We start from the raw sequence: 26889 nt of genomic DNA, 5'->3' as shown, positions 1-26889 counted from the left end.
GTCACATCAACTGTGACACATGTAGGGTCAACATAACAATTCTAGACTATGCCTTCTAAATGTCACGTTATTCTTTTGCAACAGACTTTGTTCTAAGAGTTTTCAAAGGCCAACAAGAAATTCAGTAGTTTACAACATAGGTAAGACAAGCTTTTATTTAACAGGAGCTCTGCTGCACTTGGTAATTTTCTGTAAGTTAACAGAAGATGGAACCTTACCAACCACTCATAAAATCCTACAAAACTTTTTCTACTAGATTACAGTCCCCATTCTTCCTGACCAGGGTAAAGGATCAGACAGCCTTACAGACAAAACCAGTTAATATGTGTTAAGTGCATAAGCCTGACTGTAAATAGACTCATTTCATCGTCCTTGCTTTCATTTACCTTTTTCCTGACAAGAGGCTGATATATTAGTTAGAATTCTCACTCCATGAGCTGCAATGCCACGGTTATTATGGTAACAGCACTCCTGTGCTAGTTTTACTAAATCAAATGATCTTGCAGTTGTAGCTGCTGTTCCTAAATAAAGAGAAGACAGACAGGACATAAAAGAGCACATTCCTTAATTGTACCACAAATCTTTCAAGTACATTTATGCACGAAATCTGCATTGACCTAGGGTGCTTTTGTTGCTTGTTAAATCATTTATTTTAATTCATATGTTTTCATCCTATCATTTTAACATGTATTCCAATATAAACAAACACAAAAGCCTTTCTTGAATGCAAGTTAGATATACACAAGAGAGTATCCAGGTCTAAAGGTTGATGTTTCAGGAACTATCACCATTTTAAGAATGAGACATCCTGAACCATTTTGAAATGTCTACTCTTTCTCACACCATAAAGCCTCCATGCTTCATTGCTCAGTTTATTCATACTAATAAACCATGCAAATCCATGATTTCAAAGCACCTTAAGCAGAATACAGGTTGACCAGTTAAGAAGCATGCTGTTTCCTTAGTGTATAAATAGAATTTTAAAACCCAGAGGTAAACAACGTTTATTAGCCACAAAATCCAGAACAGACCATGACTGGGTCTATCGATATATTACTATCCCATATAAGACTACATACAGTGAAAACAGCCTAAATGACCATCAGTGTTTTGGAGGAAAAATATACTTTAAGAATATGCCACAAAGTGTTTAGTGATTGACCTGTTTACCAGTAGGTAGCCAATCCACCAAAAATGCTTAAGTAATCATCTGATCTAGCTTTCTTACCTGGAGCGCTGCTGAAGTACTGTTTAATGGCAATGGTCCCTGATAACGTGGAGAGAACAGATAGCATGCCCAGTTTCAAACTATCATAAGGGGTGTGAAGAGCAGATTCACACAGCGCCTACAGATTAAGAGAAGGGAGAAGATACAAAGGGAAGGAAGTCCCATGAGCTATCTGTATTAAATATTTAGTTGTACTTGTCTGCGAGAAGTTCTATGAATCATAATTTTTCCCATTGAAAATACTTATACTGAATTCAGAAGTTAGAACTCATGTCCTGAAGCACTGGTTTTAGTAGATTGAGGATATGGCTTGCTAAAAATTGACAGTGGATCTTGTATGCTGGGAAACATCACTTACAAACCACTTTATTGATTAAAAAGCAGTGACAAAAATATTATCATGTCTCATAGACCAAACATTGCAAAAGCTTTTAGGACAATTCTCTAGTCTATTAGAGCTATATTGAGCATTTTGCCTTAAAACAATCCGCAGGACTGAGGGACAGAGGATACTTGAAATAGTACCTATGAGGAAACCTAGAAGACTTGGCAGGACAGACTGCAGGCTGTAGTCAGTTACCTTTGCAGTCAGTAGGAAGAAATGCACCTTCGGTAACTTCCAGAAAATCATGGTTTAGGACTTGTCCCTTTCCAATCTAGTTACAGTGTAAACAGCCAGGATTACACAGACATGCAGCACTGTAAGAACTCCCCTTTTTCATTTCTATCTCACTAAACACAAGAACTTGTGTCTTCATTGGTAAGTTCTCCTTAGTTAACACATCTGAAGTGCTCAGCAACAGCACCCTTGGACCAAATGCTGCTCTTACACGGTAGCATTAAGAAACAGATATGTGCTTATATATAAACAAAAATACATTATGGTCTGAAGCCAACGTCCAAAACAGGCAAAATTGATGGAAAAAATGCCAAAGAATCAAAGCAGGATTTCCCATAGCCCACCTGATAAGCATTAAAGGACAGACACATCTGGAAAATATCTTGACATATATATCCTAATGAACTGCTTTAGCATCAAAGGCATCAGCTTCTAAAACCAAAGTCTGAAAGCCAGTAAAGCCTCCACAGTCTGAAGACAAAGCCTCCTCTCTGACCTACCCAGACCCAAAATGCTAGAAAGTTAACGCTGCTGAAACGGTACCAGAAAGAGGTTTTGCCATGAGAAAAAGAGGGTCTGTCCCAGTCCCTGCTGTATAAACATTTATCAAGTTGTTTAAATATATGGGAAAGAGTTGTCCAACTCAAAACGTTAAAACTTCAGAACACAGAAAGATCTCTCATGACCACTATATGTGGCTCAGCAAGTAGTAATGTGCTGTAGACACTAACCCAGTCACTGGTCTACTTCCAATGACAGCAGAACTGTCTCCTGTGCATTTCAACCAGCAAAAATACTGATTTTAAGACATCGTATAATGATGAAAGCCATGTTACCATGTCCCTCACTTGTACTAAGACAACTACCATCCAGATGTAATGGTATAGAATAACATTTTGACCACAAAGAATTCATAAGCCATTAAGCAGTTCCTTACAATTCCTAAGAGAAATAAATTTCTGAGATTAAAACATTATGGAAAATGAACCATTTCACTGAAACAAAAACCTCTACACACTAAATCATCATCTCGTTGTACTGGAGACAAAGAAAAGCATGTGTTATTTCTCATATGACTATTAACAAAAGAAGAACTACGTATTTTTTCTGCCCAATTATCTTATACTCCAACAACATATAGCAAAAGTAGCTTTCCAAGAGCACTAAAATCAGATAAGCAGAGCTATAAGCCTCTGCCATTAAGCTTTTGAAATATTTACTTTTCCAATTAGAATCTAATTTAACCTGAAGTTATTTTCTATAGTTATTTCTACCAGAAAAAGGGAAAGGCAAGGGGGGGGGAAAGAAATGTAAATGTACAACTGCAATCGAAAGACAGATGCAATCCTATTTCCAATGTAACAATGGTTTCCCCAGATAACGCAGATATGCTACAAACACCTTTTAGGAACTCACTCATACATGAAGAGTCACAAAGACATTACTGAAAATAACCCATTGATTCTTAGTGATAAAACCAAAGTTACTTTCATCTGTTCAAGCATACCTTGCTGGATGACTCGCTTTGAGACATCCCACAGCCACAAGACGTTGTGACATGAGGGCATTAATACATGTTCAGTATCACAGCATTAACAAAAACATTCAGCTTCTATGTCTACTATCTTAAATGAGTTTGTCAGGTGCAAAATTTTTTTCTTTACTGCAAAAAGGCCTACTACACATAAGTGCCTTTCCTCAGTTATTATACTTCAGTTGTTCGTTAACATTTGGCTAATCTGTCAGATTTTGTCTATATTAAGGATATGGAGAGGCACGTTCTTCCTTCACTTCCAAAAGTATTCTTTTGGAAAGAGTTCTATAACTTATTGCCAAGTTTTGTAATAAACTTTAGCTAAAAAATGCATAAACCTGAATATTTTCTCTTGTCCACGTATGCGGTGTCTTGTTGGCCAACAACTTTAAATCTTGGATTGCAAGCCTCTTCACAGCCTTCCTGGGGTCATTCTTCAAGTACTGCAACAGAAGCTGGACCTATAACAAAGTACATTAATTAAGAGAAAGAGATGCTACTAGAAGGAAGCCTTTTCAAAAGGACTCAAGAAGGAACTTTGGGAATATTCATCTAAAACTACTATGCCCTACATGTCTGTTTGCTTGCTACATGGCAAAGCCTCTACGCAGTCTGTGATTCCATGGCAAGATTCCAGCCAATTCCTGCTATTCTTCTCTCCCTCTCTGCCCATGCACACTGTTTTTCACTGCCCTGCATACCCAAGTAGCCCTGAGAGCTGTTTCAGCTCTTACAGAAATACTGATAAAACATTTCCAAAAACCTCAGTAAACACTTTACATTGTGATGATTATGCTAATAGCAAATATTCCAGGAATGTGACACTAATTCAGGTGCCTACATAATCTGAATTCAGAGACCAGCAGATGGACTATGTATGTATTAGCAGCTACCCAAAAAGCCCAAACAGATTAAAAAGTAAAAAAATAATCACCCACCAGCACATTAAGTATTTATCTCAAATTAACTGAAATGACATGTAACTGTCTCCTTTGTTGCATTAATTTTTTGGAGATTTGGAGATGGAACAACCAGCAAATGGGAGACTGCATGAACATGTTAACCATGGTTTTGCTCTCCAACTCCATTCTGTCTACTCGACTTACATAAGCAGCATAGTCTGCCATGTTGCAGAAACACAGCCTAAAACACCATCTTACTGCCATAAAAAAGCACATCACATGTTCTAGTGTTGTTTCAGTTGGCTTAGATTCAGTACTATCTCCGAAATACAGACATCAGCAATTCGAAGCAGTTTCAGACAGATCAATGCTATTAGTCTAACAGTAACAGACACCAGCATTCTGTAGCTGTATGGCATTAAAAGAAGGCCAATAATTTTTTTTATGACCACTTTACAAGGATTAGTTAGATGAATCTCAAATGTCGCTGTGTTCAGACTTGCTATATAAATCACATCCACAAAGCACATTAACAGAACATAGAAGCATCGTATTTTTCCATCACTGCTTTCCCACAACTTGGTTTATAGACCTAAATTATAGGAGACTCAAATTCCTCAGTCCTTCAATAAACTCATTTTTGAATGCACTTTATGCAGTTGAATTATTCATTTCCTTGCATGCAGGGAAGGTGAAAGGCACACCCGCTACCCAAGAGAACATACAGCAGTAAGAAGTGAAGCATGGGTTCTACACGAAAGATGGACGTTTTCTGATTAAAACAAAACAAACAAACCCAAAAAATGACCTGTTTGGTTTCTTAATTCACTTGATTTCCAAGGAAGATTCTCTATAGTATGTAGTGCCAATCAGCATATCCTTTAATATATTTTCAGCATCATCTAGCATCTGAATTTTTTTGGTTTGGTTTTAAACGTGCTTTGTACTTTAATTTGAAGGCATGAATTCAGGAGGAATTACCTGCTTGGGAATGTCAACCAAAGAAGAAGCAGCAAGTAGAGTAAACGTGTGAAGAGTAACGATGACCATCTTGGTAGAAGGATATGATGTTACCAGCTGCTGAAGCAGCTGCCGGGAGCTGGAGGCAAGGCTAGCATCATGATGCATGTGCTGTAGAATAGGGATCAGCTTCAATTTCAAGTCCACAGGTGTGGCTAAACCTGTAACAGGGAACAAAGACATTGCCAGGCTGTTAGTCTGTTGTGCTGTCTTTTGGCAGTATTAAGACACAACGCCCTTGTGTTACTATCACCGCTTGATGTGGATTGTGCAGACACCTGCATTAGTTTCAAATAACTCGTCTACTGGCTACCAGCATAACCATAACAGTACCACACACTTTAAGAGTGCTTTGGAAAGGTGGCTCCTTGCCTCATTGCAGGTAATACACATATTAACTTATCTGAAGCAACCTGCAATAGCATTATAGAATCTCATTCACTGGACTACAGATGAGCTTTTATTCTTTACCAAAGGGGCATTATGATCACTTGGATTTTAAGAGCCCAATAATGGATTATTTCTCAGCAATTTTAATTCCAAAACTGGAATTATTTGAGGATAAGGACAACAGTGTTCTGATATCTGATATTTATATATGGATGATAAAGAATTCTCAGAGTAATTAGAGCTTTTCAATTTATCAGTCAATATTTGTATGTACCTTGAATCATCTCACTGATTTTGTTACATATTCCTGCAGCAAAATCCCTGTAGAGAAAATGACAAAGTACTGGGTGAAATAAAAATAAATTGAATATTATTGTTAATAATAAAAATCAACAGAAGTACCAAACCTTGCATTTTAATAATAAAACCTTTTACAAGAGTGCTTGCCCAGTCTTAAGGGGTTTTGGAACTCCTACACATGGGAATGATCAAATGATAAAATGGGAGCTTTTAAATATGCACCAAAGTGACAAGCAGCATTACACATAGTTGCCAACTATAATTTCTGTAAAATAATCCTTGATTAAAGTTTCTCTATTGCCTTGCATTCCTATATTTATGAGCTTTTCATTAGTATTTTCGAAAAAAGGCTTCCTATTAAACTTGATTCAGATTTCCCTACGACACTGTTATTACACATAATTATTATAAACGACTTGGCTGGCACCAGAGGAGAAAATACTAAATTTTGTGAGCAACAGTGTCAATGAAGTTTCCATTCTTTGTAATACGAAAAATGGAGAAGAAACTACATCTTACTTTGATTGTGCAGAAAAGTTGGCAGCAGCAAATATAGCAGCTTCAACTTCCACATTATCATGAGAATCCAAACTCTGACGAATACTGTGATGTGCATTCTTCCTTTCAGGAATAATTGATGCCATACTGCCCAACATCCTACACAAACAGATCACAGTGGGATCAGGAAGCACAATGATTGTCAAGAAACGCAAGATGAAACTGAACAGAAACATGAAAGGACTGCTCAAAAGTTTCAGTTTTTATGTGTGTTCCTTTCATGTTGATTACAGAAACAAACAAACACTAATGGTAGGCAATGTAAAAGTGTTGGCCTGTCTCACGTTTGTCTTTCAATAAAAACATCAATTATATTTTGGTACCTTTAGCTTGGAAGGAAAAAAGCGATAAGCTTCAAAAATTCTTACAAAACTAAGAGCACACTTTGGCACTAGAAACACCAAGCATTTTTAAGATGCTTTTATGAAAAGGATCTGGGGGTTGCGATTGACAGCAAGCTGAACATGAGCCGACAGTGTGCTCTGGCAGCCAAGAGGGCCAACCGCGTGCTGGGGTGCATCAGCTCTGCTTTCACCTGTATGATAAATGTAGAAGACAACTCCTATGTTTCATTCATGGTAGCTGCAGATTTTATTATTGAAGATCAGTAAGCTAATAACGAGCTAGTGTCGAAGTGCATTACGGTCATTTATGCATACGTACCGAAGCGTAATAGCCCGAGCCACTGGATCATTGCTATGAATTACTGAAAAAACCCTCTTCACAAACTCATCCACATTGAGGATCTTCTCTAGGTGCTTCTCACTCTGCTGGGTAACTTTCAGCACACAGAGCCTCAGGAAGTTGTTTCTATTAGAAGACACATGCTTATCTTTATCGGGCTGCTTTATAGGGCAAATTCAGAGACTTCAAGTACAAAGTGATACAAATTTATTACTTCTGAGGGTTAATAAAGAAAGGTAAAGTGCATGCTTTAGAAACGGCACGTTGAAGTGGGCACATTTAGGGCACGGCATATGGACAGGATATGGTTTCGTGGCATTGTTAGTGTGACACCTGGGCCCCGTTCTCTTCCGGGTAAGGTAACCCGTTGCCAGCAGCGGAGGGGAAGGGGATGCCGGTGCCCTGCAGGCTTTGGGACCGGGATCCCCCGGAGCAGCCGGGCAGGGATGAAGCCAGAAGGAGCCGCTGCTGCTGCTGCTGCTGCCAGGCGTGCACGGCCCCGCGGCTCACACCCCAGGGCAGCGCCACGCGTCCCCCTAACCCCGACCACCGCCGCTTACCCGACCCTGAAGACGTCGGCCAGCTTGAGGAAGGCGGAGTTGATGAGGATGGGGAAGGGGTACTTCTGGAACAGCCGCGGGAAGCGCACCACGGCCTCGCACTGCTCGCCCAGCTTCCCGGAGCGCAGGCCTAGCACGAGAGCCACGGTTACGGCACGGGCGGCCCCGCGCCCACCCCCCGGGCAGCGCCTGCCCCCCGCACCCACCCTTGTCGAGCTCCATCAGGGCGGAGTTGGCGTCCAGCTCCTGCTCGCCGTACCCCGCCTCGGCCAGGAACGACTTCCCCCCGCCGCCGCCCGCCATCGCTGCCGGCACCGCGCATGCGCGCCCGGCCTCCCTCTCCCGCCACCTCCCCCCCTCCCTAATGAATGGGAGGCGGGTGGGTGTGGCCCGCGCCGCCCAATCGCCGCGCGGAGGGGCGTTCCCGCCCGCGCGGCCGCTGCCCAATGAGCGGGGCGGAGGAGGTTTTGGCGCGGCGCTTGGTGGCGGGAGTCGGTGCTGCTTGGCGGGAGGCCGCGCGCTTGGGCGCGTCTTGGCCATGCTGTGCCGGGCGCTGCTCCGCCGCGCCGCCGCCACCTCCGCCGTGCCGCCCCGTGAGTACCGCCGGGACCCCGCACCCCGAACCCCCCGACCCGGGGCCGTGCCCCTCTCGGGGCTCCCCTGACCCGCGTTCTCCGTGCCCCGCGTGGTCACGGGGCCGCCCGTCTCGTTTGCAGGTCAGCCCTCGGCGCTTCCCCTCCAGCATCTCCTCGACAGCTACGCGTGCCGCCGGGAGGATGACCACCTCTCCTACGGGGAAACGGGCATGCCGGTCCCGCCCTTCGGCTGCCGCTTCTCTGCAGGTACAGCTCCCTCCTGGGAGGCCGCTCTCGGCTGTGGGACCTGCCGCATGCCGTGCTTATCGGTACTGCTCCAAGGCTTGGCGTTGGAGTTGTGTGTTTCTGTGAGGGCGTAACTGTGTTTGCACCTGCATCCTATGTGTACTGCACCACAGTGCTCCTCTTTGTGCGAGCAGAAACGTTTCCTTACAGAAATGACCAAAAAGCACTTATTCCAATGGCTTTTGTGTTTTGGCTTTGTCTGTTTCAAGGTACATCCTTGTGATGCAATATTTGACTAATAAGGCTTTGTTCAAAATATATAAGAGATGTAACAGGATGGAGAATAGTAAGTAAAATCAAAGAGGTGGACGTACGCCACTGGCACATGTGGAAGCTCCTAGACCTTTAGGACAATGATCTTTAGATTCTCCATGTGTACTACTCTAGTTCTCATGCCTTTCCCTAAGGCAGCTTGCTGCTTTTCCAACCCACATCCAAGGAACGTACTGGATGTTGTGGAGGACAGGCCATAAAGATGGAGGAATGGAGCTATCATAACTGGTGAAAAAGCTATTACTATAGAAGTTGCTCCTTGCCGCTTGATTTCCCACTTGAAGAGTTTTTGAACGGAACATCCAGAAAGAAATGCGTGGCAATATTCCTGCATTTTTAAGTTCTAAATTGTTCTGTAAATGCTATTTATCCTTACAGTTGTCCTTTGGGTCATGTGCCCTGTTTGAGGTGCTTGTACTCCCATCACAAAGGAAGGGGAGTAATTTTGAGTCAGCCAAATAATAGACAAATAAACTTCAACCTCTTTTCAGCGCCAAACTTCGAGCATATACTGGCAGTTGCAAATGAAGAAGGATTTGTTAGACTGTATGATACCGAAGCTCAAACCACCAGCAAAGTGATCTTTAGAGGTAAGTCCCGTAACAGAATGTGATCTTCATTTGATGTGACAAGTATATGATTTGCTGGAATCCAAACAAACCTTTTGAAAGTTGATTAAACACAAATGTGGGCATTACTTGTATCCTTTTGTATACATTGCTGAATCCTGTTTACAAAGCAGCTGTGTGAGTGTGCTCTTCGAAAAGCACGTGTAGGTGAATTGTTCTGTGTTGTTTTTTTACACCTAGGGCAAGCTGCTGACAAATAATGAGATTTCTGATTTCGATGTCTGATGTTCTTTATCCGTCTGCAAAATGTCATCATGCTGCAATGTACTGAACTAATGTTGGCTTTTGTTCTCTTGTTAGAATGGCAGGCTCACTCAAATGCTGTATTTGACCTTGCCTGGGTACCAGGAGAACACAGGATTGTAAGAAGTCTTTTTCCATCTACCTTTATTCTTAATGCTTTGGCAACTGCATGCAGAAAATGACTAAAGTTTTTTATTCTTTCCTCTGAAGGTCACTGCTTCAGGAGACCAGACAGCCAAGGTGTGGGATGTGAGAGCTGGGGAGCTTCTTGGCATATGCAAAGGTCACCAGTGTAGCCTCAAGTCAGTCGCTTTCTCTAGATTTGAGAAAGGTAAATGTTGATATTCCTCGCTGTATTTTTTTCTTCTTCTTTCCCCCTAGTGCATCTATACTTATGGGGCTAAAAAGGGGTTTTGGAACCTGACAGTGACAAATAGCATGGGCAGGATGAACAGTGACTTAGCCAGTGAAGCAAAAGCAACTTTTTGGAACCTCACGGTGGTCTGATGCTGTCTGCCCTTTTCTGATCTTGGACAAGTTAGATGTGATGTCAAGACATGATATTGAAGTCACTTGGTCCTTACTTACATACATAAGCATGGAAATATTCTTCAGAAGCTGTTTTTTTTTTTTTTTTTCTAGAATAGTAGTAAGGAAACCTCATGAAGAGTAAGGAAACTAATCAAAAAGCACAGCAGACGAATGACCTGAGTTTTCCTATTTCTAGGGCTATGGGCACATAGACGGCATTCAAGTTGTTAAATAATCACATTTGGAAGCTAATAGCTCTCTATTTCTCTCTCAGCTGTCTTCTGTACTGGAGGCAGAGATGGAAACATCATGGTTTGGGATACCAGATGCAGCAAGAAAGGTAACTGAACTTTAGATATGTATCAGAAAAGCTCGGTATCGTGTGCTAAACAGTTATTGAAAATGCTAGTTCAATAATTACATTTAATTATAATGTAGGCAACACGTCAGTAAGAGGGAGAAGATTATCGGATAATAGGGGACTGCTTTAGTACACTAAAAGGATGGAATAAGTATTTCTTCTGTGTCTAATATGTTCCACTCTGTCTCAGATTTGCAGCTTGATCTATGCACTGTCCCGATAACACCCTATGCCTCAGTAAAGAGATAAGAGGGTACAGAACATATCCTTGTGTACATATAATCAGAATACATCAGCACTAAAATGGGCTGGCTGAGAGGGATTTGGCCAGAGCCATCTAGAGGGATGAAACAAAGCTGGGAAGTCTCCTGCCAGAGTAGGAAGGATGGCAGAAAGAGCAGAGCAGAGGACCTTGTGAGTTTGAGGAGCAACTGAATATATTGTGGGAACACCTAAATGCAGGCTGAGCTGATTCTGCTCCTCTCTTCTTGCTTCTTAGAGCTTCTTCTTCCCTGCCAGGTCACACCCTTATACTTTTCCTCAGCTCGCTGCTCTGTCATTAGCAGTTTCCTGGCATGTGCTGCCAGAACATCTCACTGTTGTGTCTGTCTCAGGTTCCCTAGCTCTTGAGCCTGGTGACAGGGGGAAAAGGGAGGCTGCACCTGACTGGAGTGGAAGGTATAGTGAGGGGAAAAGGAGAGAAGTAATTTTATAATAGTAAAGCAGTATAATTTTCATAAAGTGAGAACTAAAGGGCAAAAGGCTAAATAGAAAATCAGGAAATAAATTAGAAAGCACTGGAAGTGGTCCTGTAAGTGCAGTTTTGCTCAGGATGAAGTCAGCTAAACATTCAAGGTCAGGAGGCCTGCTGAAGAACAGACTGCGGGGTAATGATTTCTGAGGGCAGCCTTCCCGGGCCAGTGTTGGCTTCAGTGCCTGTGCTACATTGACCTCTGCATTTTTTTGCAGTATATGCTCCTGTTTCCTACTATGTTTTCATTAGTATTGTATGTAACTAACAGTTACTGCCTTTGGATATATTACTGATTTTAAAGGCTAGTCTCAGCCACTTTTTAGGATTTATTCCCAGGTCCTGCTTGTTTAATTAAAGTGGTGGCAAGAGTGTGTAGACATAGAAACTAACTGAAGTGTCTTTGATTTCTTTCAGATGGATTTTATAGGCAGGTGAATCAAATCAGTGGAGCACACAATGTGGTTGATAAGCAGACTCCTTCCAAGCTCAAGAAGAAGAGGCAGAACCTAAGAGGTCTTGCTCCCCTGGTGGTAGGTATCTGGTGGACAAGTGAAATGGGGGCCTCTGTTCTGGGAACAAGGTTATACATAGTAGACTTCCTAAACAATCACAGAATGGTTTGGGTTTGAAGGGACCTTAAAGATCACCTAATTCCAACCCCCCCCTGCCATGGGCAGGGACACCTCCCACCAGACCCACAAGCACACATTGCTGGCTTGTGTTGAGCTTCTCATCAAACAATGCCCCTAAGTCCTCCTGAATGGTGAGAAGTATTTGGCTTGTTTTTGGTAAATGCTCCAAAGTATCTTAGAAGGTTTTTGTGTCATGGTCACTTGATATAGCTAAATTTAGATGTTGTTTATCTGTCTAACAACCCACGTGCCATCAAAACCATCTTTGTGTGAATACTGTGTGAAATTACTTCTTTTTCTAGAGAGGAAAGGAGTGGCCAGCTTTTTTTTGGGGGGGAAGGGAATAGGTAGAGTTCTATTTTTTTTTGTTTCCCCCCCTTAAGTCTGACTACAGAAATGATTGCCTCACCAGACTAAGAACTGGTCTTATTTAATCTATTAAGTCTTCATTGATGAAGACAGTTATCTTACCTCTGACCTGAAAGGTGCAATCCTAAACTACTGTCCAAATACTTAGAACTCACTGGCAATTTCACTGATGGGGTGGGGGAGTGTTGACAGGATTGTCTTCTGAAACGGCATCTGGTATTCCAGGTTTTCCTGCCTGTTGGGACCAGCTTGCTAGAAAGCACAAAGCTAATTCTGTTAGGAGAGAGCCCAAGATGCTCAAGCTAGTTTTAGAGCAAAACTCAGGCTGGCCTATGGCCAAGAGGAATGAGATTGTCTGGCTAAGAGGAGGTGCCCTCAATAATGTTCACTTAGCCTTGAAAGCAGCAAGATTTTTGCTAACCTTGGTAGCAAACAAAATTCCTTTTTATTTTTTCTTTTAAGGATTTCCAACAGAGTGTAACTGTGGTGCTGCTTCAGGATGAACATACTCTTATCTCTGCAGGAGCTGTTGATGGGTAAGGAAGGAGGATACTTACTTTTCCATGCTATTCTGTGTGCTCTTAGTGGCACAAAAAGGTTGGAAGATTTCTTTTTTTCCCTAAGATCACACAGTGGCCCACAAAGCTACAATTACCTTTAGTTATAGTCAGCTGAGCTTGCTGCCAGCTTACATTGCCAGAGCTGAATGCTGCTTTTCTTCCTTACCCAAGATTGCAGCACTGGGACAAATTGTTTATATGTGGTAAATGTTCATTTTAGTGTTTTAGCTATGGGGCAGAATGAGAACAGTTCTTATCTCTGTCTGATCCTCATGGACCTATAGGACCACAAGTAAACAGACTATTGTTAGACAGGGAGCTGTTTTGGGATGTGAGTGGGTGGTCAGTGCCTGGATATGTGTGGGCATTTGAGAAAATGTTGCCTTGAGTTATAAAGAATGCATTCTTCTAGCTGCCAGATTTGTTGCAGCATCTTGGAGCGCAAGCAAAATGTCTCACTGATTATCATGGAGATTACATTCTCAGGTCTTGCTTCTTTAGGAGGCACCGTGTGGAGGCGTATTCTCCAGAGCCTTTCTGAGACAGATAATACTCTCTTGCCTATGGCTCAACAAGAGGCTTGATCCTGAAGAGAAAGAAAAACCTTAAAAGACTTGATTTTTAAAATCATAACTGTCAGGAGTATAAAGGCATCCTTGTACTTTCCTTTTATTAGTTGAGGAAACTTACTTGTGAGCTCATGTTGTAGGTTGTGTTAGTTACACAAGACAATGCTGCTTCCTCATCCATACCCGGCAGAATGATTGCTTTGCTTTCAGCACATCTCTGCTCTGTTTTTGCTCTGCTGTTCTACTTATTGCTGGGCACTCCTCAATAAGCAACCTGTCTTCCTGTGCTTATAGAAGGCTCTATCTGCATTGCAAAAGAAGTTTTTGACTGTTGACAAGTTAGAGATGTTTGTGCTTCTATATTTCAGCGTGATCAAAGTTTGGGACTTGCGCAAGAACTATGCTGCTTACCGTCAGGATCCGGTGCCTTTCAAGTCTTTCTGCTACCCCGGCACCAGTACTCGCAAACTGGGTAAGTTATTGGATAAGGTATTTACTAAATTTGCAAGGTGATTTTAAGAAGTACTGACAATGCTATCTCTTTTATTTTTAGACAAATATTGTTAAGACTGAATTCAGCAGGATATTTTGATCACCAATACTAAATTTTCAAGTTGACAACTGAAAGTGCTCCACTTTTGTATCATTGCACCAATGATACAAATTTGCATGAGCTTCAGCAGTGTGTTCTCGGAACTGGAGATGAGGGAATAATAGAGCTCTGTAGGTGGAATTTAGCTAGCACTTTTGATGCATGAGTTGAAACTAGATTGAACTCTATTTGCATTGTATCTTTCAAAGACAACAGAAAGGGCTGTTTTTTAACATCATAACCTTAGTCAAGCAATAATTGAGGCTGTTTCTTATCAAAAATAAGTGTTTTTGTTCATGTTGCTCTATACTTAGCACCTTATGATGCTCTGATGCAACACAGTAATTGCTGATGACTTGTCAACTGTCCTGATGTGTTAGTACACGTAATGGTCAGTATAAGTCCCAAGGATGAGGGACATCTTTGAGGAGCTGGTTATAAAATAACTTGTGTGCAGGAAGAGCTCTTCCTTGAAGCTAAATCACTAGCATATCAAAGGATGGCTTAAGCTACCAAAGCATGAGGACTTCTATTCACTTTCAACTTTTGTTTCTACAATTGGGTGTTCCTGCTATCCATTTGAAGCTATCAGATAAATTGCTTGCCTGCTCTGAAGATGGGAATTCTCTCTCAATAATGCCCTGAATACTCATGAGAAAATGTAGATATTGTTCTAGATGCTTTATTTCTACAGCAAGTGCCCTGTCAAACAAGTAAATCTTCCAATGATAATCTATCTTGCATAATAACATCCTTTCCAAATTTCCCTCTCTTGTAATTTCTTTGAGAATGCTTGCTGTCCAAACCATTTTTTGGAGTTACTTCTTACAAATAAATTCTCTAAATTCTTCTTGTCTTTAGGATATTCTAGTCTAGTTTTGGATTCCACTGGTGCTAATCTCTTTGCTAACTGCACTGACGACAGTATCTACATGTTCAATATGACAAGTTTAAAGACCACTCCAGGTAAGAGTGATATCTGTGGTAATAACCTGTAAAAAGTAATGCTGTGTACAGTAAGCTTTCTGAGGTCATCCATGAGAGCAGGCATCTACTAAAATCAAACAGCTGGCTGGCTTGCTATAGTGTTACATGGATGCAGACTTCTGCTTCAAAATTGTTCTTATTCAACAATAAAAACAACTCTTCAAGCTACAGGTGATGTGGTGCTATAGATGCAAAAAGCTCACACCTAGCCCTCGGTGCTCACAGCACTTGCTGGAATCCTGGTGTAGCAGTTTTGTGGGGCAGTCCAGAGACAAGGAGCATGTTATGGACTGACATCTGGCAGTGTTAGCTAGATGTTACAGAGCATAGGAAGACAGGTTTCTACCTCATGCACTGTGACTTAAGCTTGAAGGCACAGAAAATCTATTTGATTCTCTTATGTCTGAAAGTACCTGGGAAAGAAGACACCCGTTGAATATTATACTTTTATATACTAATATTACAAGGACTTCATATTTAGTTTTAAACCATCATAAATAAAGATAGTAGCACAAAAACATGTAAGTGCAGATGCTGCTTCAACTAGACTGACACCAAGAGTAGTTTGCATATTGACTCTGGTTATCTTGCGAGGAATGGTTAGTGTCCATCTGCTGCCCACCTGAAGCAATCTTGAATCTTCTGCTTACGGTCAGTCTCTGATCTTTCAACTTTTAAGGTCTGAATCCATGTAAAGTGATCACCTATTATGTTGTACTCAGGTATTTTAAGGTGTCTGTTAAATTTAGCTTCTGCAGCAGTTTCTGGGAGAAAATATCCCCAGCATATTGATGCTTCTTTTTTTCTGTCATTTGCTTTCTCAACTTTTTAGATTCCTTCAGCTCTGCATCTGTGACCTTTTTGTTGACAATATGGGTCACAGACTCTAGTGCATTAAGCTTCTTTGTCATAGGCCAATGGCCGCTTCTTAGAAAGTGGCAAATCTTGTTAGATGCATTCCAGACAGACATATGATTTAGTTTCCATTGCCTTTTCTTAGTCTTCCAGTTAATTGAAACTAAATGAACAATGTGTCCTTCTGTATGCTCTTCAGCAAGGCAGTCTGTTAGGTGGGAACGCTTCCAAAGCTGAGAAGTAGTGCAAGGATTAAATATTAATAGGTCAATAGTTGATTTTAACCCTGGGTGTCACCACTGAGCTGTGGAAATTCTCCCACTGGTCCGTCCCCCTGCAAGAATGGGACAAAGCCCAGGACACCCCATCACCTGCCTCTGCATATAGCTGTTGCCTTCCGTTAACTTGTGTGTAGCAGATAAAACCTTGAGAGAAATCTTGATTCATCCAGCCAGCTGAAAAATGTGTGTGGCTTTTGGGGAACTGGCCAGGGAATGGTGTGCCGTGCCTCCCGCAGAGGGCAGCACGGGCCTGTGGTTGGCGTGAGGTGCCAGCGGGGACGCAGGGCCTCCAGCCTCGCTGGTCTTTATCCAGACGGCAGCAGCTCCGATCTAATATCAGGACGGCGTTAGCTGGAAGGGAGCCGTGAGGAAATCCTTCTGTAATAGGATTTGCCTGTAACCACTGCGCAGAAGGAGCCACAGGTTAAAATCAAAGCGTCTTGTGGGGTCTCACCACGTGTCGAAGAAAGCCAGAGGGAACCACATGTCCTCTGGTCTGTGGGTCACCTTCTTTGCCAAAAACACAATGGGAAAGTCTGAAAACCCTCTGACTGACTGCTGACTGCCATTTTCTTGCTGCGCTCTTGTGGATCCTGCAACGTTCACAGTGTCACCACTTCTGAGCGCCAGGGCCGGGCGAGGGTGTGCCAGCCCCACGTGGTGCTAAATCAGGAAACTTGCCCTTTCCACCCTGATAACGAGGCTGGGGTGCTCCACATCCACGTTCAGCTCCTGTGCTGGCCCTTGGCTCTTCCGGTGCTCGCAATAGGAAGAGCAGCAGCTATTGGGGGCCTCGAGGTGAAGCATTACGGGGACATTAAATATAGATGTCTGACGAGTATAGCTGACACGGCGGACGTTTTGCTGACGAAACGGAGATGCTGGCAGCCAGAGAAAGGAGTAGCAAATGCTCTGGTTGCTTCAGCGGAAGCATTTTGTGCGACTGTCCTTGTTAATGTAGTGGGACTGGTGGCTGTGGCACTGGGAAGAGGGGGTGAGGAGCCATAACCAGAGCATTGGGGTAGCCCACATGATGTCTTGGCTCTGCTTGTATTGTAACCAGGCCAAATCTTTAATAAACCTGCCACTGCTTTCTAATGCTGTGTAGAGAGCCGTTCAGGTAAACCTGCTTCGTATCAGGAGCTATGAGGGCTGCTGTTGAATGATGCTTCCTGCTACCTGCCGGCTGGAGCTCGGAGCCCTAGAGCAAGGGAGCAGTACAACCACTTTCTCTAGAGGATACGTGGCTGGGCAGGAAAAGCCTGTAAGATCAGCCCTGCTTATGCAACCAACCCCACAGCTGTGCGCTGAGTGGTGTTTTTACTTTCACTGTTTTTTCTCACAGTGGCGGTTTTCAGCGGACACCAGAACTCCAGCTTTTACATCAAATCTAGTACTAGCCCAGATGACCAGTTCCTGGTGAGCGGCTCGAGTGACTGCAACGCGTACATCTGGAAGGTGAGACGCTTGGGAGAAACCCAAGGGAGCGGGCCTGCCCAGGCTGGCTGCCCAGAAGTGCTCTGCTCTTTCGTTTCATTTGCTTTTCATGTTCATGTAGGACACTCCCTGCCTCCCACTCCTACTTAAAGCAGCGTGGGGTTAGCTCCTGGCATGTTGTGCCCAGAGCATGTTGCTGTCCAGGCTAGATGTAGCTAATGTGAAGCAGAGCTAACCTCCTGCCATCAATACATCTCTCATCACTGCTGCTTATTGCAAGTTGCCGATTGTAATCTGGTTTTAATGGGCATTACAGTCCTCTTTCGATCCTGTTGATTTAGGCAACTGTGACAAGTAGACAGTTCTTGGTTCGTATTTAGCAATGGAGCATATTAGGGGGAAAAAAAAAACACACAGACACACAAAAACAATTGTTTTAAAGGGCACACTTCCCCACCCCCCTTTTCTAGCTCTTGCTGCAGATTTAGCTTTTTCTCATACTTAATTTGCAGTAGTTAAAGCCTTTGTATTACAGCGAGGGCTCAGCCAGAGCCTTCAGCAAAATTCCAAAGCACTGTCTGACAGCTGAGAGGCTTAGTCACTTGGCATCTTGTGCTGACGTGTAGGAAATGCAAATGTCACAAAGTTAATAGCAGGGACCTCAGAATAAGGCGTGCTTCAAGTTCTGTTCTCCATAGTTTACAGCTGTACAGGAATAGAGTAGACTTCCTATCTCAAGTAGAGTAGACAGAAGCTGCAGGTGACTGCTCACTTCAGGTTCTGGATAATTTTAGGGACTATTGAATTGTTTGCCCTGTTCACAATGAATTTGAAAGTAAAATAGAAAGGTGAGAGAAGAGGGTTACCCTTTTGTGGTTTGAGCATGTAGTCCCTTTGATTGTGAGAACACTTCTTGTAAGTAGCTAGGTTGCTTACTCAGAAGTAGCAGGAGTGCAGTAGTATGGCCAGTTCCATGTCAAGGAGTGTAATTTTAGCCTTCCTTAGTTCTTTGCAAGTTCAGCAAAAATACCTGTGGAAAATTGGGCTGTGCATCCTGCATTCATGTGTTTTGGCTTTTTTGTGGAAAAGTGGCTGGAACTGGGTCAAGAGCATTCAAGGATGTCATAACATCTCCATGTTTATGCAAATATATTTAAAAGCTATTTGCATACAGGAGGCTTCTATTGCTGTCACATGTGGGTGACAGATCATATTACATACTTATCAAATAAGTAATCGGGTAATCACTTTTCTTTTATTCCCATAGGCATGTTAGAAAGAGGAACCTTCAGCAAAACTTGGTCTCTTTCTCAGATCTGTCATATGCAGAGGCTTCTTAATTTGTCTTAAATGTTGGAAGACTTTACTGACATTGAAACGTGTGTATCTTTTAATGGGATGAGGACTTAGAGTACTGTGAAAATATATGCTTAGATATTTCGTGAACAGTTACCAGGTAATGTTGGAAAGAACTTAATGAAGTGTGCTCTTTCCATATCTAGAGAGGAATAAAAGGCAGACCAAGACCTTATCAAGGAATAAAAGACAGAACAAGACATTGTCCACCTAGATTATTTCTTTGAGGAACTTTGGAAGCAATGCCAGCTGTGCTTGGGTCAGCAGTTCCCAGGAAATACTGTGGCTAGAAGGTATTGCTGACAAGAGTGCTGTTTCAGTCTGCTTCCGTGTATAACATCACTTTCAGACAATGAACATTCACTTTATTGTGTTGGGTTGTTTTTTTTTAATTATTAATCTGTCAGTTAATGAACTGACTCAAACAACCCTAAGATCATAAAAGCCAGAGAGCAGAGAAGTTTCTGTCTGCAGAAATGGTATCTAGCTGAGCTACCTCCCTGGTAATAAACAATATACTTCATAGATATACACTTCCATGGCTCCATTATCCTTCAATATAACTATATTAAGCTACCCTTTGGTCTGTCTTTCCCAGTATTGGAATGTATGTGCTTTTGTATCATTAAGCATAAAACTATACACACCATTTTATGCTGATAATGGATGCAACAGCTGTTCAATGAGTAGAGTAATAAAGTCTCACTTCCTAGGTTTCTCTGTTTCTTAACCTTTCCACAATAGCTCTGACTTCCCCAACGATATCCTGTCAAATCAGGCAAAAAGCAGCATGGGCTGTGGCTAATCTTGACTTAAAATGCACAGGCTGGCCAACTGTCTTCTGCCAAATGCAATGGACAGGGCTGCAGTTCTGCCTGCCTTACTCCATGGGAACACTGGCTGCATGATCCATCTCATCAGCATGAAGCTGTTCCAAGATCTCTGCCCTCCTTTGGGTGTGGACCTGCTGAACAATTTCAGCCAAAGGTTGAAGTAGACAGATGGGTCCCCTTGCTGCAGAAGCCACCCTTCCTTAGGAAGCAGGGCTAAAAATGAGGGTTTCTGGACTCTAAATACATCAGCATTCCAGGGAAATAAGGAAATACAAAACTCTTGCTAATGCATTTTTTTTCTAGCACCCAAGTATGGGTGGTGTAGGTTGGCCTCCTCCTTGTTCATATTCTAATGAATGCATCCTATCCTACTTTAGTACACAGTAATGTAAATTGGGTGTAATAGGTTTAATTTACACCACTGCAGTGTAAAACCAGTTTGGTCCAGCAAGAGTTATTCTCTTCCTCTGCTTTCCTTTCAGCAGTCAGTGACTACTAGTGACTACTCAGTCTGTTATGTGTGCATTGCAAGACTTCTATCAGTAAATGAAGGTGTTGTCTGCACCTCTGTTGATTATTCCCTAAATAGGCATTTAGTTTCCATGATATTGCTTATTTTGGCAGAGAAGGAATAATCTGAACAAGGCATTTAGTGGATATTTAGTCAGTGATTGCCTCTGCTATGTCGGGGAGAAAATATGGCCTGTTATGAAGAACCTGATTTTTCTCACAATATCACAACAAGTTACAAGATTCAGAAGCTGGATATTCAATTACAATTCTACAGGGTGCTATAGGAGGTGATCCACAAGGGAAAAAATAATAAAAACAAGACCAAAAACTTTCTGCGTAAGTCAGAAGCCTTCCCAGATGTTTTGCATCTTTCTTTGAAATCTGTATGTAACATCTACTCCTTTTCCCACACAGTAAAGGATCAGTTCATTCACTTAGTCATGTATGCAAATCCTCCTTATAAATCCCCCTTATAATATCACGTCAATAATGGTGACTCATAGATCTGGAATGGATTGTCTGCTGAAAGCATGCAAAGCTTGGATGTAATCTGTGTGTGCATGTTTGTGTGTTTTCTTTCTTGGGCCACCTAATGCTAACTTCGGCTGTATCTATCACATGAGCTGTGATTGAAGAGTAATAATAATATGGATTAATAATAAAAATTAGAAAGATTTATGAATGGTTAAAGAGAAACAGGGTTTGAGTTTAATGGGTATTTGTGCTATAGGGAGCACTTTTGTGAACTCTTAAGAGGCTTTGTGGTCCAGTTGGTTGGCTGGAAGAGGTTCAGACATTTGGCAGCCACGCAAATACCAGTTCTAAAGCCAGTGAAGATTCATCTATTGAACTTCTGGTGGTGTGTTGTTTTTTTTTTGTTAAACCTTTTGTGGTAGGGACATTTGCAGAATAGCAGCAGAACGTATTTACCTATTCTCAATGTGCTTCCCAAACTTTTAAGCATCTTACCTAGAACAGATAGTTTCTTAACGTAGTAAAACGCTCGTGTGGTGTGTTGGGTTGACAGCTCTGGTAGAAATCCCACGTGCAGCAGGAGTTAAGCAAGTGTTTCCAGGCAAGTCTGTACCTCTCAGTGCTGGCCAGCTACTTCAGCTCTAGAGATGAAATACAAACTGATTCTCAGAGCTCTGTCAGTCCATGTCTCTCAGAAGAGATTGCCAACAGTACGTGATGTGGGGATGCTCTGTGGGGAAGGAAGAGCATTAAGACATCTCTGTTTAGTCCACGAGGTGGTGAAGTAAACTCTGGTCTTACTCTACGTGGTCCACTGAACAGGCAACAACTCCTCAGGCAGCCAGTGCCAAAAAGAAGTCTTGGAAGTAAGGAACAGGGATTTAGGTCTGGGTTCACCTCTCAGCTGCAATGGACTATGATTACAGGCAGGAAGCATTTAACTTACCTGTCTGATATGGGTAAGACAAAGTATTTGCATGCTTCACAGGTGGGCTGTGGAGGCCCTTCTCAGTGGTGTATATTAGGCTGTGGGTCTTGTGATTTTATACTTATTTTCCTATGGAATTTACAGGTTTCTGAACCCAGCCTGCCTCCAAGGATACTTGTTGGTCACTCTCAAGAGGTTACTTCCATTGCTTGGTGTCCTTCAGATTTCACTAAGGTTTGTTTTCTGAAAAATTGTCTTCCCTATGAAACAATAGATGTAATGTGACAATATTTGCTTTTCAAAATTGCGGCAATATTTGTTGATTTGGAAGGAAGTTCTTAGTTAATAATTTCTAAAAATGTTCATTCGGGAGGAGGGGGTGGGCAGTAAACCAAGCTTGTTGCATGAGTACAAGTATCAGATTTTTTTTTTTTTTTTTTTTTTTTTAATAATTTGGGCTATTTGATAAGACCTAGCAAATTGCAAATGAACAAAGACTTCTCATAATGAGAGGTTGGTACACTACTTGTGAGTGACAAAATTGTGAAACCATGTCATCAGGGCTTTCAAAAGCTTGCTTTGTGGCTCCATACTTACGTGTCTGACCACTGATACATCTGTCAGTCTTGTACAGAGTGGTAAGAAATTTTGAATGCCCTCTAAAAAACGCATGGACTCTTTCATTGTGACTTTTTTCAAGATCTGAGCTGGTTTTTGACAAATATTTGTGTGTAGATGCAAAAACCTGCAGTTGATGTTTATGTCAGTTATTATGCCCCAAGTATCACTAGAAGGAAGGGAATTAACAGAGGAAGCTGGTTTAAGTGACTAGCCTAGCTCAAAATGAGAAGTAACTCTGAAAAATCCTAGACAGTATCCTAATAATAGAGTTTCTTGCATCCCATAGGTATGCAAGTCAGCCACTTTACTTAGCTTTCACTGCAGCACCAGGTGTTCAGAAAAACTTTACAGTATAGGAGAGTGGGAGTCTTGCAGACAGACACAGAGAATTATTCTAGCTGTATAAGATGCAGAAGAATATGTGAATTTGTATTTTGGATAAAATCTCTGGTCTGCATGGCCCACCATCCTGATCATTATGATTTGGAAATGCAGAGCAATGCAGCCTTTTAAAATCTATACCAACACAATTGAAAAGTAGTTACCTGCTTTACAGACTGAAGCATGGAGAGAAGTGAAAACGTGATGCTAAGAAAGATCAGTAAGCTGGTTGAAGTGATTTGAGAGGCCAAGATGCTTTCTGGGGTTGCAATATTGGTGTCACAGGTCACAGTATAGACACTTTCCCGTCCACATTACTATAAACTTTGGCCACAGCATTTCCTTCTTGCTAGGGATTCCCAGGTGGGTCACCAGATAACCTGTCCAAAGAAAGCCATAAAAGCGTGGCTTAGGTAGGTGCTGCTGCTCATTTGAAATAACTTCTGCAGATCATTTTGGAACATACAGAGCCACAGCAGGAATCTAGGTGAATGTTTCTAGCAGAATTGGTTTCTCTGCCAGACATCTGAGTCTGCAGAGATAGCACTTAAGGCTGGTGCAACAGCCTTCCAGTGTCACCTTCTCAGTGTGCTGCGAATGTCTGTCCCCCAGCAGAAAAGGTCCTGAATGACAGAGACAGACCTAGATGCAGAGGCAAGAAGCAGCACGTCTGCTTTTGGCTACTGAGGGGTGGAAATAGCAAATTATGCACTGGCCCTTCCTGAGCAGGCTGTTCTGTTACAGAGCTGTGCAAGGCCAAGGGTTACTGGTGGCTGGGATTTCTCTAGCAAAAAGAATTGAAGGCTTTATGCCTGAGAGGCAGCCTTCCCCTTTAAAGCAAACATTTGTCAATGGTACAATAATGAAATAGAGTTGAGTTGTTTCATTTGCTTTATGGGTAAATCTTGTCCCCTTGCCAACCAGATTTCACCCTGCATTCATACTGGCTTGGTGTGTTGGGTGTAGCTGTCCTAGGTCATGTTGCAGTGCCCCAGGGATTGCAACAAACGCACTTATATTGCAGATTGCCACGTGCTCTGATGACAACACTGTGAGAATTTGGCGCCTACAACACTGTCCTGAGGAGGAGAAGTCAGTGTCCAGTAAAACCAACTTGGTGGGCTGGGCCACACAGAAGAAAACAGAACAACGTGGAGCAGGTAAGGCCCCTGTGATATCTTGCTCTTCAGCAGGGCTTCTGAAATTTGGCTGTTCACCAACAAAAGCCCTTGGCTTGTCTTTACTCTTCCCTTTTTTTTCTTTCTTTCTTTTTTCTTTTTGTGTTAGCCAATAGTTCATATAGCCAGCCAGACATTTCTACGTGTAAATACTTCTACTGCCACCAAGATGAGCTGGCTGCAGTAGCTTACAGTATGATGAAGTTTGCATGACCAGCCTGCAAAGTAAATATTTATTAATATAGCTTGTCAGGCAGCCAGGTCTTCAGTGGGCATCAGCAGGGTTTGATAAGTGAACAGCCAAAGGAGATGCCGTGTGCATGGACTTCTTCAGCTGGCAGAGCTGGAACCCAGAATCACTTGCTTCAGAGCTGCTTTCGTACATCTCCAGCTAAAGAAGGTTTGGTTATTAGCTGTAGCAAGTCAAATTTTTTTTTAATTTCAAATAATAACAGAGAGCAGTAAGATCATATGCTTTTTCCAGTTCCTATTTTACCAAGTAAAGGGCTGATGGCACAGTCTGGAAACTCTGAATTGTTTCCTTCTGCCCAGCAGTTGAACTCTGGTCAGTCGTCTTTGCTGATATTAATATTACATCTTTCTTTAGCTTTGTGCAGTGGGACTGACTGTCCGTACAGACAAATGGCACTTAGTCAAAGGACTTCAAGAATGCATGTAGACAATCACAATGTGATCAAATTGTTCCAAAATTAATCAATAGCATTCATCAGTTCAAATGCAATACCTGTCTACAAAGCCTAGGTGATCAGACAAACCTTGCAACATGCTTTCAAATCTAGCAAGCAGATCTGGCCTATATCACACTTAAGAATGCCTAAGGTTGGTCTAAATGATCATAATACGTACATCTGAAGAATTATCAGGAAAAATCAGTTCAATGTCTCTAATGTAGCCTTGATTGTGAATTGCTGTTTCTCTCTGGAGGAGAAGCTACTCACTGGACAGTACCTAGAACAAAAAGAAAGGAGCCCTGGGTCATAGCACTGCTTTGACTTGTGTAAAATTTGCATTTTGTTACAGCAGAGTGGGTGAAAGGAGAATAACAACCCCCTCCCCTGAGTGAAATAGGATGAGCTTCACTGTAGCGTAGCTCTGGAACTAAGAATAAAATAGCTTTTTAGCAGCTGTTGGTGTGACTTCCTGTGTTCCACCTATCTTTCCTAGCCACTTTGCAAATGAATTTCACCTTGGCTAACGTAAATAAAGGCTGAAGGTCTCCAAATCCCACTAATGGGATAACGTTACATCTAACCTTTTGCCAGTGAGTAAGTCTTGCAGGAAGTTTGCAGCACAATAGTAGGGAGAGTGCCAGGTCTGCTCTGTAGTTGGTAAATGGCTTGTGTGTACATGCACACAGAGAGGGCTGAAAAATACACTTCGTGTATTTTATAGAAGTAAGCATGAGTCTAGTGTATAAGCCTAAAACCTGAACTAATTTGTACACTAAAATTTTACAAGTCAGCTTTGGCAATTTTACTGGAAAAATAGCTTATTTCTCATTGTTCTTACTGCATTAAAGCAACACAGGAGGGAAAAGGAAGTACACAGACACTGCAAGCACAACAGCAGGCTTCCTGCTGACCTTGGCTCTTGAGCACAAAGCACGTGCTGTTGGAATATAGGAGTTATCTGCAGAGATTGATTCGGCACTGGCAACTAAGTACTATTTCAGACTTGCTGGGATGAGATCTAGGTAGTTCTCTACCTATTTATGTGGAACAAGTTGTGAGGCTGAGGTTGTGTATTAACTGTTGACCTATATCATGAAGTGTAGCAAGCAATTTCCTTTTCTTTGGAAACTGTTTTTGTGGCTTCCCTAAGTTGCACTACTTTCTCTTTGCTTTTGTGAAACCAAACTTGTGGAGTGGGCCTGTACCTGAAAAAACTGTGAGTCTTAAATCTGGAGGTTCGTAATACCACTTTAGAGCATTTGTAGCAGAGAAGGTAGAAAACATCTCAAATACCTGCATTGGTGTTATGCAAATTGATTGCAGGTATTTAAAGTATGCACAAGCATGCAACACTCTGTGGAGCAGCAGCATGAATGGAAACAGCCTGGAACTGAGTAGAAGCCTGAATAATGCATGCAGTTTTAGTAAAAAAAAAAAAAAACTCGTGTTGATTTTCTTTATCTCAGGTTTTGGGGATGTAGCTAGTTTGCTTCCCATCTGACTCTCAGGACATTTTTTGTTTGTTTGTTTGTTTGTTTTTTTTTTTTTTTGCTTATCTGCTGTCTCCACAGTATAACTCTCAGATTGGCTTGAGACTGAGAATACTCATACCCAGGTAGTCATGCTACATTTATATCTGCCATATGAATTTGTAGGTGGTCATTATGGATTGAGAACTGCTGAGCTTACTTCTTCTCTTCTAGTAGCTTAAATTTTTAAATACAACAAATTCCCCAGCTTAAATATTATTGTTTTGTAAGTGCTCATTAAAGTAAAGATTAAGAGAACCAATCTTGGCAGTCACTTTCTCCTAGTCCATGCTGATGTAAATTATTATGAGGTAGCACACTTTATCAGGAAAGCCTTTAATTCTGTTTATGTTTTAAGGTGATTTGTAGTGGGATCCATTAATATGGGGTCCTGGTATGGTGCACCAGTACTTGAATTTTAAAGGGCTAGATAATGCAGTAAAAGTAAAGATCAAAAGAGGTTTATTAGGGTATGTAATCAAAGAGTTGTGTAGGTGATCACTTGACATGTTATTTGTCAGACAGCCTAGAGACCTGAAGAAAATGGCAGGTTATTCACAGTAGACTTCTCATTGTCCTAATGAAGTGCTTTACAGTACAGCAGCTAATGTTGAGAATTAAGAGTTCAGATTAAA

At 42.0% G+C, this 26889-nt stretch overlaps 2 protein-coding genes and 1 long non-coding RNA gene across 8 annotated transcripts in view; 1 reads left to right on the top strand and 2 right to left on the bottom strand.

The window, feature by feature from the left end:
- Positions 1 to 8131, bottom strand: part of INTS7 (integrator complex subunit 7) — a 40978-nt gene extending 32847 nt beyond the window's left edge. For all 6 annotated transcript variants that reach the window (XR_014691421.1, XM_084514527.1, XM_084514528.1 and 3 more), the window contains exons 1-9: positions 8002 to 8131; positions 7796 to 7925; positions 7215 to 7361; positions 6513 to 6650; positions 5968 to 6014; positions 5265 to 5464; positions 3720 to 3842; positions 1229 to 1346; positions 387 to 521 (exon numbers count right to left, since the gene is read on the bottom strand). Coding sequence is in view for 5 of the 6 variants with exons in the window: in XM_084514527.1 (XP_084370653.1) it covers positions 387 to 521; positions 1229 to 1346; positions 3720 to 3842; positions 5265 to 5464; positions 5968 to 6014; positions 6513 to 6650; positions 7215 to 7361; positions 7796 to 7925; positions 8002 to 8098 (1135 nt within the window). In the remaining variant the exon portion in view is untranslated. The remainder of the gene's footprint in view (positions 1 to 386; positions 522 to 1228; positions 1347 to 3719; positions 3843 to 5264; positions 5465 to 5967; positions 6015 to 6512; positions 6651 to 7214; positions 7362 to 7795; positions 7926 to 8001) is intronic.
- A 133-nt stretch (positions 8132 to 8264) lies between these two features.
- DTL (denticleless E3 ubiquitin protein ligase homolog) overlaps positions 8265 to 26889 on the top strand; it is a 22575-nt gene continuing 3950 nt past the window's right edge. The window contains exons 1-13 of the mRNA XM_084516106.1: positions 8265 to 8388; positions 8512 to 8637; positions 9441 to 9539; positions 9879 to 9940; positions 10032 to 10152; positions 10627 to 10692; positions 11882 to 11997; positions 12931 to 13004; positions 13966 to 14069; positions 15051 to 15155; positions 17658 to 17770; positions 21998 to 22087; positions 23880 to 24015. Coding sequence (XP_084372232.1) covers positions 8334 to 8388; positions 8512 to 8637; positions 9441 to 9539; positions 9879 to 9940; positions 10032 to 10152; positions 10627 to 10692; positions 11882 to 11997; positions 12931 to 13004; positions 13966 to 14069; positions 15051 to 15155; positions 17658 to 17770; positions 21998 to 22087; positions 23880 to 24015 — 1267 coding nt within the window. The 5' untranslated portion in view covers positions 8265 to 8333. The remainder of the gene's footprint in view (positions 8389 to 8511; positions 8638 to 9440; positions 9540 to 9878; positions 9941 to 10031; positions 10153 to 10626; positions 10693 to 11881; positions 11998 to 12930; positions 13005 to 13965; positions 14070 to 15050; positions 15156 to 17657; positions 17771 to 21997; positions 22088 to 23879; positions 24016 to 26889) is intronic.
- LOC311435278 overlaps positions 20387 to 26889 on the bottom strand; it is a 22580-nt gene continuing 16077 nt past the window's right edge. Inside the window, exons 2-3 of the long non-coding RNA XR_014692022.1 lie at positions 23020 to 23235; positions 20387 to 21655 (exon numbers count right to left, since the gene is read on the bottom strand). This is a non-coding gene — a long non-coding RNA (uncharacterized lncRNA). The remainder of the gene's footprint in view (positions 21656 to 23019; positions 23236 to 26889) is intronic.

Source organism: Aythya ferina (assembly GCF_964211825.1).
Source record: "Aythya ferina genome assembly, chromosome: 3".
NCBI classification, from domain to species: Eukaryota; Metazoa; Chordata; class Aves; order Anseriformes; family Anatidae; genus Aythya; species Aythya ferina.
Note: the sequence above shows the minus strand (reverse complement) of the source record. Positions and strands in the feature narration are given on the sequence as shown.